The sequence below is a fragment of the Mustela lutreola genome, chromosome 4 (genome assembly GCF_030435805.1).
Source record: "Mustela lutreola isolate mMusLut2 chromosome 4, mMusLut2.pri, whole genome shotgun sequence".
NCBI classification, from domain to species: Eukaryota; Metazoa; Chordata; class Mammalia; order Carnivora; family Mustelidae; genus Mustela; species Mustela lutreola.
The window spans coordinates 131,644,916-131,663,851 of record NC_081293.1 but is presented as its reverse complement, the minus strand read 5'-3'; the positions used below and the strand labels follow the sequence as shown (position 1 = coordinate 131,663,851).

General features: G+C 33.8%; 1 protein-coding gene across 4 annotated transcripts in view; it reads right to left on the bottom strand.

The window, feature by feature from the left end:
* Window positions 1-18,936, bottom strand: part of VPS50 (VPS50 subunit of EARP/GARPII complex) — a 126,289-nt gene that overhangs the window by 44,593 nt on the left and 62,760 nt on the right. For 3 of the 4 annotated variants that reach the window (XM_059171119.1, XM_059171121.1, XM_059171120.1), the window contains 2 exons: window positions 11,994-12,088; window positions 11,569-11,667 (listed from right to left, as the gene is read on the bottom strand). In XM_059171119.1, coding sequence (XP_059027102.1) covers window positions 11,569-11,667; window positions 11,994-12,088 — 194 coding nt within the window. Of the gene's footprint in view, window positions 1-2,181; window positions 5,560-11,568; window positions 11,668-11,993; window positions 12,089-18,936 lie in introns of those variants that run through there. The other variant, XM_059171122.1, reaches the window with a different exon arrangement.

Below are 18,936 nucleotides of genomic sequence, written 5' to 3'. Positions count from 1 at the left end.
CCCTAGCTAATCATTTATCAATGCCAAAAAACAGAGGAATAATTTCCAAAGTTTATGAGATCATTAATACTAATAAATGCTTTATGCTAAATAGCAAAGATCTTAATCATACTTAGTAAGCCACAAGATCAAGATAATTATCACTTTCTAAATATATTTAGCTCAGGGCCTATCTCTACACAGCACTTACAAATTAAATTACCAAGTATAGCACTTCCAGAGCCAGCACTGCACTAATCACTTACATCACATTGATATCTTCTCTCTTTTTTTAATGCTATTATGGTTTACTATCTATCTTGAGTAATCAGTACATTGTATAGGCAGTTCCAGAAAAGTCACTACTTCCTTCCAGTTGACCCAGGAAATAAATGGTCAGTGCCTGTCCTACTTTTCCCCGTCTTATAACAGCTTCATTGTTACTACTAACCTGCTATACACAAAACCTAGATTTTTTTAAAAAATTCAGATTTCTAAAGTAAAGAGGTAATAAATGGGTAATTCTGTAAAAAAGCAAAAGCTGCTTCAAACATTAGAATTAACAGAAGGGAGCTTTAAGATAATTATTATAATTAAGTTAAATAAAATACAGAAAAAAGATGTACAAAATGAAAGAAAGGAGAAGTTCAAAGAACTGCAATAATAAAAACAACAGAATTATTCTGTAACTTAAAAAAAAACAATTACCTCAAATTAAAAATTGGTTAAGCAGAAAAGTCTCGATGAACTCAAAGACAGATCAATAGAAACTATCCAAAATGAAGCACAAATTGAAAACAAAAATGGAAGCAACAGAAAAGATCATAAAAGATAAATGAGACAGTCAAAATATCTAGTATGCACACAACTGAATGGAGAACATAGAATGAACAGAAGCAGTTTTGAAGAGGTAATGGCTAAGAGTATCCCAAAAGTGATTATGCCCAAATCTCACATTATATACAAAAAATAACTAAAATGGACCACAGACCTAATGTAAGAACTAAAACCACAAACGTTTATAACTCTTACAATTCAACAACAAAGGACAAACAACCCAACTGAAAAATGGGCAAAGGCTTTAAATAAGCATTTTTGCGAAGACAGACAAATGACCAATTAGCATATAAGAAGATGCTGAGTATCAATAGTCAAAAACATAATGAGACATCACTTCATACCCACTAGGATAGCTATCATCAGAGACAGACAATAAATGGTGTCTATAAGGACTTGGAGAAATTAAGAGTCCTTATATAATGCTGATGGAAATTTAAAATGATAGAATCACTTTGGAAAACAGTTTGGTAGTTCTTCAAATTGTTAAACATAAAGTTACCACTTAACCCTGCAATTCCACTTCGTATTGGTTTCCGGTGGCTGCTGTAACAAACCACCAGAAATGGAGTGACTTAAAACAATAGAAATTTATTCTCCTATAGTTCTGGAGGCCAGAGTCTGAAACCAGTATCACTAAGTGAAATCAAGGTGTCAGCAGGGCTACCCTCTCACATCATCTACCAATCTAATCTATTCCTTGCTGCTTTCAGTTTATGGCGGCTACCACCATTCTGCATTTTGTGGTCTTAGCTCTCTAATCTCTGCCAGTCTTCTCATTACTTTCTTCTGTATCTCTTTCTCTGTGTCTGTGTCAAATCCCCCTGTCTGTGTTAAAGCATGAGAAAACTCTATGTGTCATAATTGGCTTTTAACTTGGAAACAGTCATGTACAAGTACTGGAGAGAAGCTTCTAGAAGCTGAGAATGTTCCCAAGCTGACAGCCACCATGAAAATATCTCAGTCCTAAAAAAAGGACTGAATTCTGCCAACAACCTGAATGTGCTCAGATATGGATTCCTCCTCAAAGTCTTTGGATCAGAGACCAAACTTGCTGGTCCTTTGATTTTGGCCCTGTGAAATACCTAAAAGCTGAGCACCTAAACAAGCTGATCCAAACTTTTAACCTCAGAACTGTGACATAATAAATGGGTTTTGTTTTAAGCTGTTAAGCTCATGTCCATTTATTACATAATAATATAAAACTATTACAGTGATAAAAGGCACCAACTCACAGACAAAAGCAGCTTAGTGAACCCTCTGGATAAAGAGTATACAGGAAACAAGATGGAAAGTGGAAGCATATGATAAAAACACTAAAAGTGTAAGAAAAGATAAATGCAGTTACAAAGTTAGTTCTTGCACTATTCCACTAAACTAACCTATGGTCAACAATAACAGAATAGGGGTGCATACTGAAAAGACAGTAACCACTACAAGAATCTATTTTTTTAATTAAATTTATTTATTTTCAGCATAACAGTATTCATTATTTTTTCACCACACCCAGTGCTCCATGCAATCCGTGCCCTCTACAATAGCCACCTCCTGGTACCCCAACCTCCCACCCCCCCGCTACTTCAAACCCCTCAGATTGTTTTTCAAAGAATCTATTTTTAAAAGGCTAACTGAGAAACCAAATAGTATTAAACTAAAAAATATGCATGATCAATCCAAAATAAAGGAAGACAAAATATAAATGTAAAAAGATTAAGACTTGTAGATATAAAACAGCAATATGATGGACTTAAACACAACTATACCAATAAATACATTAAATAGAAACAGGAAAAAAAACCAACTAGTTCAAACAAAATACATCAGACTGGATTTAAAAACAACAACAACAAACAAAGTAAGACACACACTTTAAATACAAGGCCATAATTTGAAAGTAAAAATTACAAGCATGATTTCTTATAATTATGAAACAGGGTGGAATTTTTATCAAATTTTTTTTCTTCATCTACTATGATAATCCTTATGGGATTTTTTCCCTATCTTCTGCTAACTGGTAAATTAAATTAATATTAAATATTCAGCTAACCTTTTTTCTCCTATACTATTACTGTTTGTGATGTCATTATCCTTTTTAGATATCATTGACTGTAATTTGCTAATATCTGTTTAGAATTTTTACATCTATGTTCTTTTTTTTTTTTTTTAAGACACTAACATATGACGTTTATTCACTTGGAAGTCATCAAATGCCTATAAAAAACCTCCTAGGTGATTATATATATATTTTTTATTGTGTTATGTTGGTCACCATACAGTACATCATTAGTTTTTGATGTAGTGTTCCACATTCTTAAGAGACATTTCCCTATAATTTTTCTTTTTTGTAATGTCCTTGTTATGTTTTGGTATCAGTGTTATGCTGGCTTCATAAAGTAAGTTAGGAAGTATTCTCTTTCTCTGTTCTCTGAAAGAGTTGGCATTGATATTTCTCTTTAAATGCTGGATAGAATTTACCACAGAAGGCAGCAGGCTAGAGATGAAATATTTTTTTAAAAAAGTATAGAGTCGGGCACCTGGGTGGCTCAGTGGGTTAAGTTTCTGCCTTCAGCTCAGGTCATGATCTCAGGGTCCTGGGATTGAATCCCGCAACTGGCTCTCTGCTTGGCGGAGAGCCTGCTTCCTTCTCTCTCTCTCTCTCTCTCTCTGCCTGCCTCTCTGCCTACTTGTGATCTCTCTCTGTCAAATAAATAAATAAATTCTAAAAAAGTAAGTAAATAAATAAATAAGTATAGAGTTAATTTCTTTAAAAGACACAGTCTAGCAGATATTCTGTATTTTATTTTTGTCAGCTTAAGTTGGTTTTATAAGAAATTTGTTCAATTCATCTACATTGTCAATTTTATTAGGATAAAGTTGTTCCTATCATTTTATGATATATCTATATCACTACACATTTACTGCATTCTTTTTTTTTAATTGAGGAACAGTTGATATACTATTACATTTTTAATGTATAGGATCTATAGATAAAGTCCTGCTGATATTGGTAATTTGTATCTTTTTTTTTCTTTTTGTTCAGTCTTGCTAGTATAGAATTCTATTACATATTTGCTTTTTATTTCATTGATTTCTGCTCTATAATTTTCCTCCCTCTCTTTCCTTTTGTTTAATTCACTGTCACTTTTGTAACTTCTTGAAATGGAAAGTTAAGGCACTAATTTTCAAACTTTCCTCTTTTCCAAAAAGTGCACTTACAGCTAGAAATTTTCCCTTCTGCTATGAATCCCGTAACTTTGATGCCATGGTTTTATTATTACTATTATTCATTTAAAAAGATTTTCTGACTCCTATATGTTTTCTTCTTTGATCACTGGAAATAGGTTGCTTAATTTTCAAATATGGGTGCATTTTCTTGTTATCTCTGTCATTTACTTCTAGTTTAATTTCACTGTGGTCAGAGAATGTAAACTCTGTGATTTCAATCCTGTGACATTTTTAAAGAACTTGCTTTATGGCACAGTGGATGATTGATTTTGATAAACTCCTGTCTGCCTTTGAAAAAAATATCTACTCTGCAATTGTTTTGTCTCTCACACAGGCAAGGACACACACACATACACACACACATACACATAAAAAAGAGGCAAATGTTATTGAATATGTTGGTCAAACACATATCCTTAGTGACTTTTTTTTGCTTCCATTATCAATCACTTAAAGTGGCACACAAAAAAATTCTAGTATTATAGAACTATCTATTTCTCCTTTTAGTCTACATATTTTGCTTTATATGTCTTGGAGTTATGTCAGTATAGGCATACAAATTTAAGATTGTTTTATCTTCCTAATGAATACTCTCTTATCATTATGAAAGTATTCTCTTTATTTTTAGCAATACCTCTTGACTTAAAGTACACTTTGTCTCTTAGGAATTTCTTTAATCTGACACAGAGTATCTATAAAAGCCTTCCACAAATATCATACCTATTGACAAAGCACTGCACAATAAAGATGCCCCTTGTCACCACTTCTACTCAAAAGCGTACCAGAAGTCCTAACCAGTATAAAGATTAGAAATGAATACATAAAACCATCATTATTCACAAATGGCATAGCTGTATATATAGAAAATTCAAAAGAATCTCCCAACTAATTATTAGGTTTAATAAAATGCTTTAACCACCAGATCACAGGAATTTCAGGTCAATATCCTAAATCAGCTTAAATATGCATATATGTGTATGTGTATACATGTATGAGTATGTGCAAGAAATAACTGTAAACTTTAAATAAAAAGCAAAAAAACAAAAACAGAAACAAAAACAAAAAAAAGCAAAACAATTCAGAATGGCATAAAAAATATTTATACAATGCTAAAAGCAGGCAAGACTCAATAGTGATAGAAGCCAAAATAGCAGTTATCTCTAAGGATGGTTCTGAATGAGAAGGGACAGAAGAGATCCTTCCAGGGCAGTGGAAAAATTCTGTGTCTTAACCCAGGTGGTTTATATGGTATAAATATATGTTAAAATTTATGGAGTTGTACATTAAGATGTGTACATTTTATATTACACTGTAATAAATTTTTTCCAAAAGAAAAAAATCTTAACAATCCTCTCATTCCCCTAACTAAACTGTATGCAATAAAGGCAGGCTTGTTTTAAAAATATGGCCACAGAGGGCCGTAGGCAATATCAATCCACTTGTGAAGGGTCACAAGGTCACGATTAGTAGACAGCAGAGGGACCCTAATTTCCAAATCTTGTTCTTTTCATTGCACCACTGTTGAAAAAACATAGTCAAAAACATAGTTACTTATTTTGTGACTGTGAATGATAAATTCATTAATATTATCCAAATTGATTCGTTAAAGCTACAAAAAACTTCCTTTACATCTCTTTGCCCAAGAACGTTTTTACACAAATTGGAAGATCTGCATTTTGTTTTTTTCTTCTATTTGACTCTACTAATACACATAAAGAATAACAGTTATGATGAAAAAGCATTGAGTACATAAACTACAAACTGCAATCAAATGCTGAATAACAAATGAATGCTGACATATTATGTCAAAAGCAAACCTAATTATTACCATTTAAGCAGTTCAGGTGCCCCCTATGTCTTTAAGAAACAAGATACAAATAGGATACAAAGAAGCTCCATGGTGTACAAAAGAACAGGTACAATTCAAATAAAATTTAAAAGATTTTAAAGGGTAAATATTGTAAAGAAGACAATAACCAATCTAAGAAGCATCTCAAATATGCTGACCTACTAATTAAAGGGGGAAAAAATCCATGAATTGGAACTGTGTGAAATGTAGATCTTGTAATTAACCTGATAAAAGACTTGATGCAGTAAAAGGCAGGTTCCAAAAACAAATGATAAAATCACACACTTCAAGTAAGGTAAAGGTTCTGCTATAAGCCTGTCACATTTAAAGAGAAGGAACTTGATGCTCAGAGAAATAAAAAAACCAAATTATAGAGGTGGTAAAGCTAGTTAGTACAGAGGTAGGAACCCAAGACCACTGATAACACCACACTGCCCCAAACACAGGAAGAATACTGGAAATCAATAACAACAGTATAAACTAAGAGGAGTTTAAGAATGGTCTACTACTATTATATATACTATGGCAGAGGGAGTTAGTCTAACATCAGAAAGATACCATTAAGACTTTGTTCTCATTTTAACTCTAAAATTTAAGCCCTATTGTACAGTTTAGAAACCTGTATGTTTTTACTTTTAAATAATCTAATTTATAGTATTTTAAATATTAAAGATAATTTATTGGTACCATTACCACCAAGTCCAGGAACATTTGCTTTCTAAAAATATTGCCCCTATTTTCCTAAGGAATATAGCAAAGAAAGTTGCAATAATTACCTCATATACCACACACATTCTTTTATACAACATGACCTTACCACTTCCCCAACAAATTTCCCTCCTCTTGCATCTGGGTAGCCTCATGACATGCTTGTATTCAGTGGAATATGGTAGAAGGACTGCATGATTTCTAAGCCTACATCAGAAAAGGCCATGAAGGTTCGACCTGGGGCTTTTGGAAAACTAGTACTGTGGGAAGCCAGGTGCCATATAAGAGAAGTCCAACCACCCCTAGTTCATCATACTGGAAAGACCACATGCAGGCACTCTGGCTAACAAACTCAACTATGTACATCCTTCCAGCCACCTCCACCAAGGTGCAAGCAAAGCCGTCCTGGATCTTCTAGACAAACCCTACCGTCAGCTGAGTACTACTCAGTCACCACAGCCAATCCTCTAAGAAACAGATTCATTCAGTTCATCTCTTCCTAAATTCCTGACTCACAGATTACATGAAATCATGACAAAATGATGGTGGTTTTAAACCCTTAAGTTTCAGGATAGTTCGTTACACAACAATAGTAGTTAAAACAGGCTGGGCACTTACAGATTTAAACCTTTACGTTTGTTAGACTGTTTCCTTAAAAAAAAAAAAAAATCTCGAGCTCTATCATAAAAAAACTAAAACTACTGAACATTTATGTACTGCACTCTCTGAAACCTTAGCCAAAAACGCTTATTTGGCAGAGAATATATGAGGAGGAGAAAAAGCAAGTGAGTTCTAGAAGATATAAGACTCAGTACTCAACAACAACAACAACAACAAAAAAAAAAAAAAAAAAAAAAAAGATTAAATCACTTAGGCTGCCCAGTGTCTTGGGATCAAGCCCGGCCTCAGGCTCCCTGCTTAGCAGGGGGCCTGCTTCTCCTTCTCCTACTCCTCTTACTTGTGTTCCCTCTCTTGCTGTGACTCTGTCAAATAAATAAATAAAATCTTTAGGAAAAAAAAAAGATTAAATCACTTAGTCCAGGCAGAAAACAAAAAGAATTATATGGATAATAAACTTGATTCTAGAAACACACATTTTAAAGATACTTTAAATAAAAACCTTTCTATACTTCTGATACTTTCTATACTTTCAATATTATAAAAATAAACCCTCAGACAATGGGAAAGTTTTTCTCCCTAAAAGGAGAGATGATCTCTCTCCTCTTTTAACACCAGTTGCTGGACCTTTAGAATCCTTAAAAATATTTTATAAGATTTGATCATTAGAGTAATTACAAATTAACATGCACTTGTTAAACAGAATGTTCTGGCAATTAAACTACATAATTTCTAAGACATTACTGTTTAAATCAGATAATTTGTGCTTTTGGGACTTCTATCACATCTGGCAGAAGAATGATAGTATTGGATGTATACAAACTTAACACTGAACATTAAGGAATTTGTGCGAATAAAACTATATTTTTATAGAAGAATTCACATTGATAGAGACTGTGTTCCCTCACAATCCCATGTACTTTTGCCCTAGAAAAAGATAATGACATACAGACTTTTATACAACTACCACAAGCAACTGAGTACACTTTATATAAATAGATGTTCCACCCACAGAGTAAAATGCTTCTATTTTCACTTTTTTATTATGCCATCATCTTATACTAATAGCCTAAGTGGACTCTAAGTCAGAATAATTTGGTCTAAGAATTTCTTGATTCTCAGGAGCTCTATTTGGCAGTAGAAGACTATGAAACAAATTGTAAGGATGTTTTAACACTTTTATTAACAAAATTAAAGCCCACTTGATCTATATTTCACCATGTTTCATACTGCTTTTAAATATTTATGTAATATGATTTGGTGAAGAAGATATTAAATTGGAATTTAATAGATTCATCACTAACGTAATGACTTTTGTCAACTCAGTATTATGTACATTGGCATCATTTCTAAACCAACTGTTAAGTTTATCTTGCTTTCTAAAGAAAAAGATTTACTGCAGAACCCATTAACAGTTGGCACTAACTTTACCAAATGATTTTTATTATAATTTTCCAAATGGCAGCTGCTGGGAGAGAGAATGACCATAGCCAATATATTAACTAGACTCATTTTGATACTGGGGATAGAAAAGAGTACTTCTAGAAAAGTTAAATTTTTACTTTTTAACCTATTCCAGTATTCCAATATACAACACAGAAAGAAAAAAGGGCAAGATCTATAGGCATCATTTATGGAGATCTTTTCGTCTAGCCACCCCTTTTTGCAGTTTGACAGAGCAATCAGCCAGAGAGTTAAATGATTTGTCCAGTGTCAGGGAGCTGGCAAGCACTGAAAGTGGTATAAGAACCCAAGTCTACTATCTCCCCCATCCAGCTCTCCTTCTAAAAGTACTGTATAGTCTCTTCAACGGGAAAGAAATTTCATACATATTTCTAAGGGAAGTCCATTAAAATGTTGAGTGTTTTGGAAACATTCAGTAATTCATTTCTTTTTTTTTTTTTTTTAAAGATTTTATTTATTTGTTTGACAGATTACAAGTAAACAGAGAAGCGGGCAGAGAGAGAGGAGGAAGCAGGCTCCCAATCCCAGGACCCTGGGACCATGATCTGAGCTGAAGGCAGAGACTTTAACCCACTGAGCCACCTGGTGTCCCCCCAATAACTCATTTCTATAGTCTAATTTCATTAAGGTAAACTTTGGAGAGGAATCTCCATCATGGTCATAGTCTAGAAATGCCCAGACCTGGCTGCCCCAGATGACAGACACTTTTGGACAATAAGTGAAGTAGAAAGCAGAATGGAGACCCATTAAATAAATCAGAGTTGGTTTTTCTTCACTGCACATGTTGTACTGTCACTATGAACACCAAAAGGTCTCCCAGTTGTCTTACTGACTACAAGTAATCTTTGGGAAATGGACACCTGTCATGCTTTCATTGTGACAGGTAAGTGAGCCTTTTGGGCCTTCATAGTTCCTTATCCTTTCCCATTTATGATTTTAAAACTCTTCCTTTTGTACAGCAATGTGTACAAGCCAGGCCATTGTTTCAGGAAGGCTTAAGTTTATTGGGGAAAAATATATATATAAATAAAGGCAGCATTAAGGTTTCATGTTGTCCCCTTACCACTGTTCTCCTGAGGTTTAGTCAATTAAAAATTTTTTTTTCTAAATCTTCTAAACAGGGGTGCCTGGGTGGCTCAGTGGGTTAAGCCTCTGCCTTCGGCTCAGGTCATGATCTCGGGGTCCTGGGATCGAGCCCCGCATCGGCTCTCTGCTCGGCAGGGAGCCTGCTTCCTCCTCTCTCTGCCTGCCTCTCTGCCTGCTTGTGATCTCTGTCTGTCAAATAAATAAAATCTTTAAAAAAATAAAAAAAAAATAAATCTTCTAAACATTTTTTTAAAGACTTTATTTATTTATTTGACAGAGAAAGAGAGATCACAAGTAGGCAGAGAGGCAGGCAAAGGGGTGGGGGGAAGCAGGCTCCCTGCTGAGCAGAAAGCCTGATGCAGGGCTTGATCCCAGGACCCTGGGATCATGACCTGAGCCAAAGGCAGAGACTTAACCCACTGAGCCACCTAGACGCCTCTAAACATTCTTTGAATTCAACTACAAAACTCAAATTCTCTTTGAATTCAACTACAAAACTCAAATTCTCTGCTTCGGTTTAAATCTTATACATATTTAATAGTTCATAATAATAAAGAACACTTATACTTAAATATATTTAATGATTAATCATTGATTTGATGTTCAATAATCTCTCTTCTGACATGGCACCTATGACTATGACCAGGTATTGACTCTGACCAAGAAGAAAAAGCAGAATTGAACATAATTAAATAAATAAATGTGTGTGTGTGTGTGTGTGTGTGTGTCATTGAGACAGGAAAAAACCCAATAAAATAAAATATAAAAACTCATAAATAAATAAATAAATAAATAAATAGAATTCTTACTTTCCCTAGCACCAAAGAACAACAAAATCAAAACTTAATTTCAAAAATTAAAATGTGGAATAAAGTAAGATCTAACAATTCAAATGATAAAATATATAAGGGATATAGTATAGTCTCCACCTTATATAAGGAAAGGTCTAATAAATAGCTCTCTCAATTTATTGCTGCTTTAAGCATACAATCATACTGCTAATTAAACACTCTATCCCACCTTCCCCCATTCCTAAAACCATTCCTAATCACCCTTTCTAAAGTCAGTAGTTACTGTTTTGCAATGTAATACATAATTTTTTTTTGCAGTTTCTTTTTTTTTTTAATTTTTTATAAACATATATTTTTATCCCCAGAGGTACAGGTCTGTGAATCGCCAGCACTCACCAAAGCACATACCCTCCCCAATGTCCATAACCCCACCCCCCTTCTCTCAACCCCCCTCCCCCTAGCAACCCTCAGTTTGTTTTGTGGGATTAAGAGTCACTTATGGTTTGTCTCCCTCCCAATCCCATCTTGTAATACATAATTTTGACTTTATAGCTAGATTCTGAATATCATGCCTTCTTCAGAAGCCTTCTTACCCCTAAAAGGCAGATGCTTTCAAGTACCCCTCACTGACTGCTACCTCTACTGATCTAATTCCTTACTAGCTCACACCATGTATGCAGATATAGGATAGTGGTCAAATTCTTTTGGTGAACTCCAACATAATAATCATCTTTCACCCATAAAGAAATTGGTTCAATATTTAGTTCAACATTTTGAGGCTTCAGGACAATCTATCAAAATTTAAAATAAATAAGAAATGAGAATATTTTATGGTATTTTTGGCAAAAAAAAAAAAATGTCCTTAACCAGCACAAAAAGAGCTACAAAGAATGAATTCTTTCAAATTCAAAAGTAACTGTTTTAAACCAATTAATGCTATAAGGTTTAAGTGTTAGACAAAGTATTCTCATTACCTAAATAAGTCTATTCATGTTTTATTACAGTTCTTACCTATGGTAGTTCTTAAAATAATTGACACTCTGTTTTCTAATGGACTCTTGTAAAACTTCAGATTTGCTACCACAAAATTCTTCTCCAACTTGCATCAACCTAGTTGGATAAAAAGATTTACATAAATTTCAGCAACATCCTTATTACAGAACAAAAGTAGTCCAGGTCATCTTTCTTCAAAGGTAACACACCATAAAAATGGAAGTTTAAAGAAATTCTAACTTTCACAAATTCATTATGGTTTACAGACATCTAAAGGGCAGAAATATTTAAACACATTCACATATACCCAGCAGAAATTGGATTATGAATGTTCAATTGTCTTCATTTCCACGAAAAAGTTATACATAACTCACTGATTCATGATTTCTTTATCATGGTTGAATGACTCAAACTAAAGAATAAAACAAGATCTCACAAAGTACCTGCTGATTATATCCAAAACAAAGATGAAATCATCATATTTAAATATAGATAAATCTGTTCCAAGCAAATAGGTTTTTACTTTTAGCTGAACATCCTGAAAAAAAAAACAAAAAATATTTCAAGTAAACCCAAAATATAAAATGTAAGTTCCAAGAACCATTTATTCTATAGTTACACCTTGAAATTAGACAGGAATACATTCTTAAGAATATATATTTAGGCCAATAATCAATATTCTTATAGTGATATCACAGAGACAATTCCATAAACATCAGATATAAAAATAACAATAATGACCATCACTACTAATACATACATATATGTAAGATAAAAATTATATCCTCATTTTGGATATGAAGATCAAAATCATCATCATTTATGAGTGGCTTGCTAGGCTAGAAACCTCAAAATAATAAATTCAAAAATAATTAGAATAAGATAACTATGTGAAGTGATTATGTGCAATACATAAAAATTAAGTTTTCATGTATTTCTGCTATAGTATCTTAAAATAAGACTCCATTTAAAATAAATATTAAAGGGGCGCCTGGGTGGCTCAGTGAGTTGAGGCCTCTGCCTTCGGCTCAAGTCATGATCTCAGGGTCCTGGGATAGAGCCCCGCATCGGGATCTCTGCTTGGCAGGGAGCCTGCTTTCTCCTCTCTCTCTTTCTGCCTGCCTCTCTGACTCCTTGTGATCTCTCTCTGTGTCAAATAAATAAAACCTTTAAAAAATAAATTTAAAAAAATCAATTAATTAAATAAATATTAAAAATATAACATACTTAGCAATAATTTTAATAGGCAGCATTAGACCTGTAAGAAAAAGCTAAGAACCCTAACAGGACTCAAAAGGAATTTAAATAAAATGAGAGTCGAGGGACTGAATGAGTATAAAGATGTCACCTTTTCCAAATTAATGTAGGGGTTCAGTGAAATTCTAACCAAAATCACAAAAAACTTTTCCAATAAACAATCATTCTAAAATTCACCAGAAATAACAAGCAATAACTTCTTTTAAAAATATAAAGCTGAAAAGATGGAATAAAAGTTGTAAGTGATATTGAAGGACTTGTCCTACTTGTACTAAATATATTAAAAACTATTTTTTAAAATATTTTATTTCTTTATTTGACAGAAAGAGATCAGAAGTAGAAAAACTATTTTTTTTTTAAAAAAGAATACTGCCAAAATTCAAAGAATCAACAAAACAGGACAAACAACTCAGAACTAGTGCTAGTATATACACAAGACCTTAATGATCAAGAGTAAACACTACTGTTTGCTGACTGTTTATATTTTATCAGCATTATACTAAGAACTTTATATATTATCTTTAATTCTACAACAGCTTTGTTGAGCAGGCATTTATTATCCTCTAAAGAGAAGAAAAACTGAAAACAGGTCAAGTAATTGCCTAAGTTCACATGCCCCATGAATAACAATGCTAAGAGTTGAATCCTGGTTCTCTCTACCTTCAGAGTCTCCTCTTTCCACTAGACCTTGCTACAAGGAAGCACCACACATAAAAGAGACAAGGAAAAAGATTATTCAGAAGGTAGTAGAGGGAAAAAAAAATACATTTGGAGGGAAAAACTCCTCTCTCCTCTCTTTGGATCACATATCAAAAGACATACAAATGGATTAGATAACTGTTTTTATATGTTTTCAAAAAATTAAAAATTAATGCAATAAAGCAAAAATATTTTACTAAGTGTTGTACTTCCTAAGTGTTCTAGGCAGTACTCTAGGTATTAGGGATATAGCAATTAATATAAAGTTTAGATAAATATCTATAATTACCAGATGAATATTAACCCGAGCTTTACACAAGAAGTATTTTAAGAATAAATGTAACACAGATATTGAACTCAAGTAGGAAGAGGCGAATCTGGTCTCAAAACAGATAAAACTGCTGCCCGGTCACCCACCAGCCCAACCCACACACACTGCCATTGCCACTGCCACTGGGGAAAGAGGGACAAGATCCAAAGGAACCAGAGCAGTTGAGAACACTTTTTTTGGTTGTTTGAGCTCTGAAACTACAGATGACAGTTTAAAAGAACATTGTGAAAAATGGGGCACGCTTACAGATCATGTGGTGATGAGAGACTCCCCTCCTCCGCACACAAAATGTTTCTGGGGTTTTGGTTTTGTGACTTATACTTGTGTTGAAGACGTGGATGCAGAACATGTGTCTGACCACACAAGGTTGATGGGCCTCTACCAGAATAAAGAGAGCTATTTCTAGAGAGGATTCTGTAAAGCCTGGTGCCCAATTCACAGGGAAGAAAACTTTGATTGGGGTTATTAAAGAAGATACAGAAGAATATAATTTGAGAGACAATTTTGAAATGTATGGCAAGATTGAAACCACAAAAATTATGGAAGACAGGCAGAGGGGGATTTGTTTTTGTAACTTTTGATGATCATGATAGAATTGATAAAATTGTTGTTCAGAAATACCACACTATTCATGGGCTTAACTGTGAAGTGAAAAAGGCCTTTTCTAAACAAGAAATGCCATCTGCTGGATCATAAGACATCGTGGAGGTGATCTGGCAACTTTATGTATTGTGGTGGAAACTTCAGTGAAAAAGGCAGTTTTGGTGGAAGAAACCTGGGCAGTCTCTATGGTGATGGTTCTGGTTTTGGTGGTAAAAGTGGTGGATATGGAAGCAGAAGGTTCTAAAACAATTCAGAAGAAAGGGGCTACAGATCGTTGTAGGAGAGAGAGCAAGAAGTTGTCAGGAAAGCTGCAGATTACTTTGAAATAGTCATCCCGAATGCATTAGAGGAACTGTAAAAATCTGCCACAGAAGGAACGATGATCCATAGTCAGAAAAGTTACTGCAGCTTAAACAGGAAAGCCTGCTTGTTCAGGACTGTCATAGCCACAGTTTACAACAAAGTGCAGGTATTGGTTAATGCAATATAGTGTCAATTAGATGTACATTCCTGAAGTCTTTCATCTCGTATCGCTTTTTTTTTCTTTTCATTACATCAGGTATATAGCCCTGTGAACAGTGGTAATAGTACCAGGAATAAAAAATTAAGGAATTTTTAACTTTTAAAAAAAGAGAAGAAATGTAGCATAAGTCACAAAGGATAAAGGTTAATGATCTGATCTCATAAAAATGCTGATCATCTGCATATTGAAAATAGACAATAGACATATAGGAGTGAAAATAGACAAATGACATATAGGAGATTACTCATTATCACATACATCACTTAGAACCTATAAGCAAAAAATGAGCAAATAACTCACAAACCAATAATTAACCGATTTTTAAATGTTCAGCTTCTCTAATAATTAAAGAACTATGAATTAAACACCAATAAAAATATAAACAGATTAAATTGCCCAATTAAAAGATAAAGTCTCTCTCAAAAAAATATTTCTTTTACATTTATAAAAGACACAATTAAAACATGACTTAAAAGCCTTTAAAATAAAGGGACAGTCCAAGGAAAATATGAACAAAATAAACATAGCAATGGTAATAATAAAGCAAGCTAGAATTCACAGCAAAATGCCTCAGGACAATAGAACCACATATTTTTTTAAATTAATGAAGGAAATTACATACAAAGAAGGTAGGTAAAGTGGTTATTAGCACTGCAGCATCAATCAACATAGCATCCAAGTATAAAAAGCAAAAGCTAACATTAGAAATAAAATAAAAACCTGACAAAATTACAATCCTTCTGGAAGATTAAAACTCCTCCCTCAGAATTACACAGGCCAAGGAAACATAGAAAAAATAAAGATATAGATTAGAATAATAAAATTAATAATAAGCTTGCTTTAATATACACATAGAGCTTAACTCCTACCACAAAGAAGAAATACATGGTTATTTTCCAAATGCCCAGGCATAAATTTTTAAAATGGGTGACATTCTAGGATGTAAAGAAAATCTCAAATTCACAAGAAGTAAAAATATTGCAATCCCAATGCTCTATTGTAAAAAGAAATAAGAATCATAAGAATAATATGAATAATTTCTTACATATCAAATATTTAAAGATGAAAATAAAAATCTTGGAATATCGAGACTTTCATCTAGTTTGATTTGTAAGCTCCAAAAGGTCAAGTACCATGGGTTCACCAACATGTTCTTAAATCCACAGTGTCTGCCAAATTGTACAACTGACATGACCTTTTTCTTATAAATTTTCTTTTTTAGTCTAAATGCATGGAAAATATTCTAAAAATTTTCATATCAAAAAATCAGTCTTTCTGATTTTGAGTTTAGTTTTTATGTTAAAAAAGTTATCTTCTTATGCTTTTCATTTTTCATTATCTCTATAATAAATTTATAATAAATGTATACAAATTGTCACATGCTAATTTGTGGTTTGGAATTCAACATTTCAGATGTTAGAAATGTATTATGGTTAGAAATGTATATAACACATATATTTAACACCCACAAGTGGAGTCTAAGGCAGTATCCCAAAATAAAACACATTAATATTCCTGTAACATATAAATGTTCACTTTAATGAGATAAATACTACAAAAAACCTTAAAGACAATACAGGTTTGGTTCTGCTACTAAATGAATTCAAATCAGGTCAGGTTTTGCCAGCTGAATGTGTTATCAAAAAACATTTGTTTTTCAGAGTTTCTGCTTTTTTCAATTGTACTGAGCCTTATAATTTCAATTAATACTCAATGAGTTCCCAAAGTATGCAAAATACTGTTTCAGAACTATTGAGAATTGGGTCGGGGGAGGGCGGCAAAGGAGACTTGGAGTGATGGAGATGAAGATACTTTAAAGCCTGAAACCTACACACAATAGTCTATACTCAAAAGCATGATCACTTCCATTAACTGGCCAAATGCTTAAATGAGAACAGCTTTACTAAACTTCATATTTAGGGACACCTGGGTCGCTCAGTCAGTTAAGCGTCCACTCAGGTCATAATCCGGGGGTCCTGGGATCGAGTCCCGCATTGGGCTCTTTGCTCAGTGGACAGCCTGCTTCCTCCCTCTGCCTACCACTGCTCCCTGCTTGTGTTCACTGGCGCCCTCTCTCTCTCTCTCTGGCAAATAAATACAATCTTACAAAAAAAAAGAAAAACCCACAAAAAACAACTCTCCTATTTAGTAGATTTTCCTTTACCTAGAATGAAATCAAGTTGCCAGACTGAATGGAAACCGACTATATAAAATGCCAGGCCAATATTTCAAAGCACACTGAGTTACCAGAAATTCTATCATGGATTCTACAATTTCAATTAAGTATGACTAGTGTCTATTAGTAGGAGACTAAATCAGGAGATTAAATCAGAAACAATTCATATCCGACTTTAGATGTATACTTAATGAGATTTCCCTTTCCAGTAAACATAATATTCAGAAAAAAGTCAGCCCAAACCCATAATTAATGGTAAATAAAAAGTAGTTTAATATATAACAAAAGCCATACATAAAAACCCCACAGCTAACATACTCAGTGTTGAAAAAAAACTGAAAGCATTTCCTCTAAGATCAGGGACAAGACAAAGATGCTATTCTTGCTACTTTATTCAACGCAGTATTGGATGTCCTAGCCACACCAATAAGACAAGAAGAAGGAAGAAGAAGCACCCATATTTGTAAGGAAGAACTTAAATTGTCACTGGAAGATGACAGGATATTATACATAAAAAAGCTTAAAGATGCGACCAAAAATCTACTAGGAATAGTAAATGAATTCAGTAAAGTTGCAAGACACAAGATTAATAACTAGAAATTGGTAGCATTTCTGTAAACTAATACCAAAGTAGCAGAAAGACAAATTAAGAAATAATTTCAGGGGCACCTGGGTGGCTCAGTGGGTTAAAGCCTCTGCCTTCGGCTCAGGTCATGATCTCAGGGTCCTGGGATTGACCCCCACATCAGGCTCTCTACTCAGCGGGGAGCCTGCTTCCCCCTCTCTCTCTGCCTGCCTCTGCCTACTTGTGATCTCTCTCTCTCTCTCTCTCTCTGTCAAATAAATAAATAAAATATTAACAAGAAAAAAAGAAAATAATTCCACTTAACTACTGTGCCAAAAAGAATAAAATACCTAGGAAGAAACTTAACCAAAAAGGTGTAAGACCTTTACTCTGAAAACTATGAAACAATAACAAAAGAAACTGCAGACAACACAAACAAATGGTAAGATATTCCATGTTTGTGGACTGGAAGAATTAATATTGTTAAAATGCCCATACTACCCAAAGCAGCCTACAGATTTAATGCAATCCCTATCAAAATACCGACAGCATTTTTTACCAAAGTAGAAGAAATAATTCTAAAATGTGTATGGAACCACAAAAAAGACCCCAAAAAGCCAAAGCAATCTTGAGAAAAAAACAACAGAACTGGAGGTATCACAGTTCCAGATTTCAAGATACACTACAAAGCTGTACTAATCTAAACAGTATGGTACTGGTGCAAAAACAGACACATAGATCAATGGAATAAAATAGAGAGCCCAGATATAAACCTACACTTCTATGGTATGATAAAGGAATATATAATGGAGAAAAGACAGTCTCTTCAATAAATGATGCTGGGAAAACTGGACAGCTACATGCAAAAGAATGAAACCGGACCACCTTCTTAAACCACACACAAAAACAAACTCAAAATAGGGGCAGCTAGTGGCTCAGTCAGTTAAGCAATCAACTCTTGATTTTAGCTCAGGACATGATCTCCATGATCTCCTGATCTCTCCTGAGATCAGGCCGGGTATTGGGCTCTGCTCAGCACAGAGTCTGCTTGTCCCTCTCCCTCCATTTGCTTGCCCCCTCTCTCTCTCAAATAAATAACACCTTAAAAAAAAAAAAAACTCAAAATGGATTAAAGAGCTAACTATGAGACCTGAAACTATAAAACTCCTAAAAGAAAGCATAATCAGTAATCTCTTGGACATAAGCCTTATTAGCATCTTTATAGATAGGTC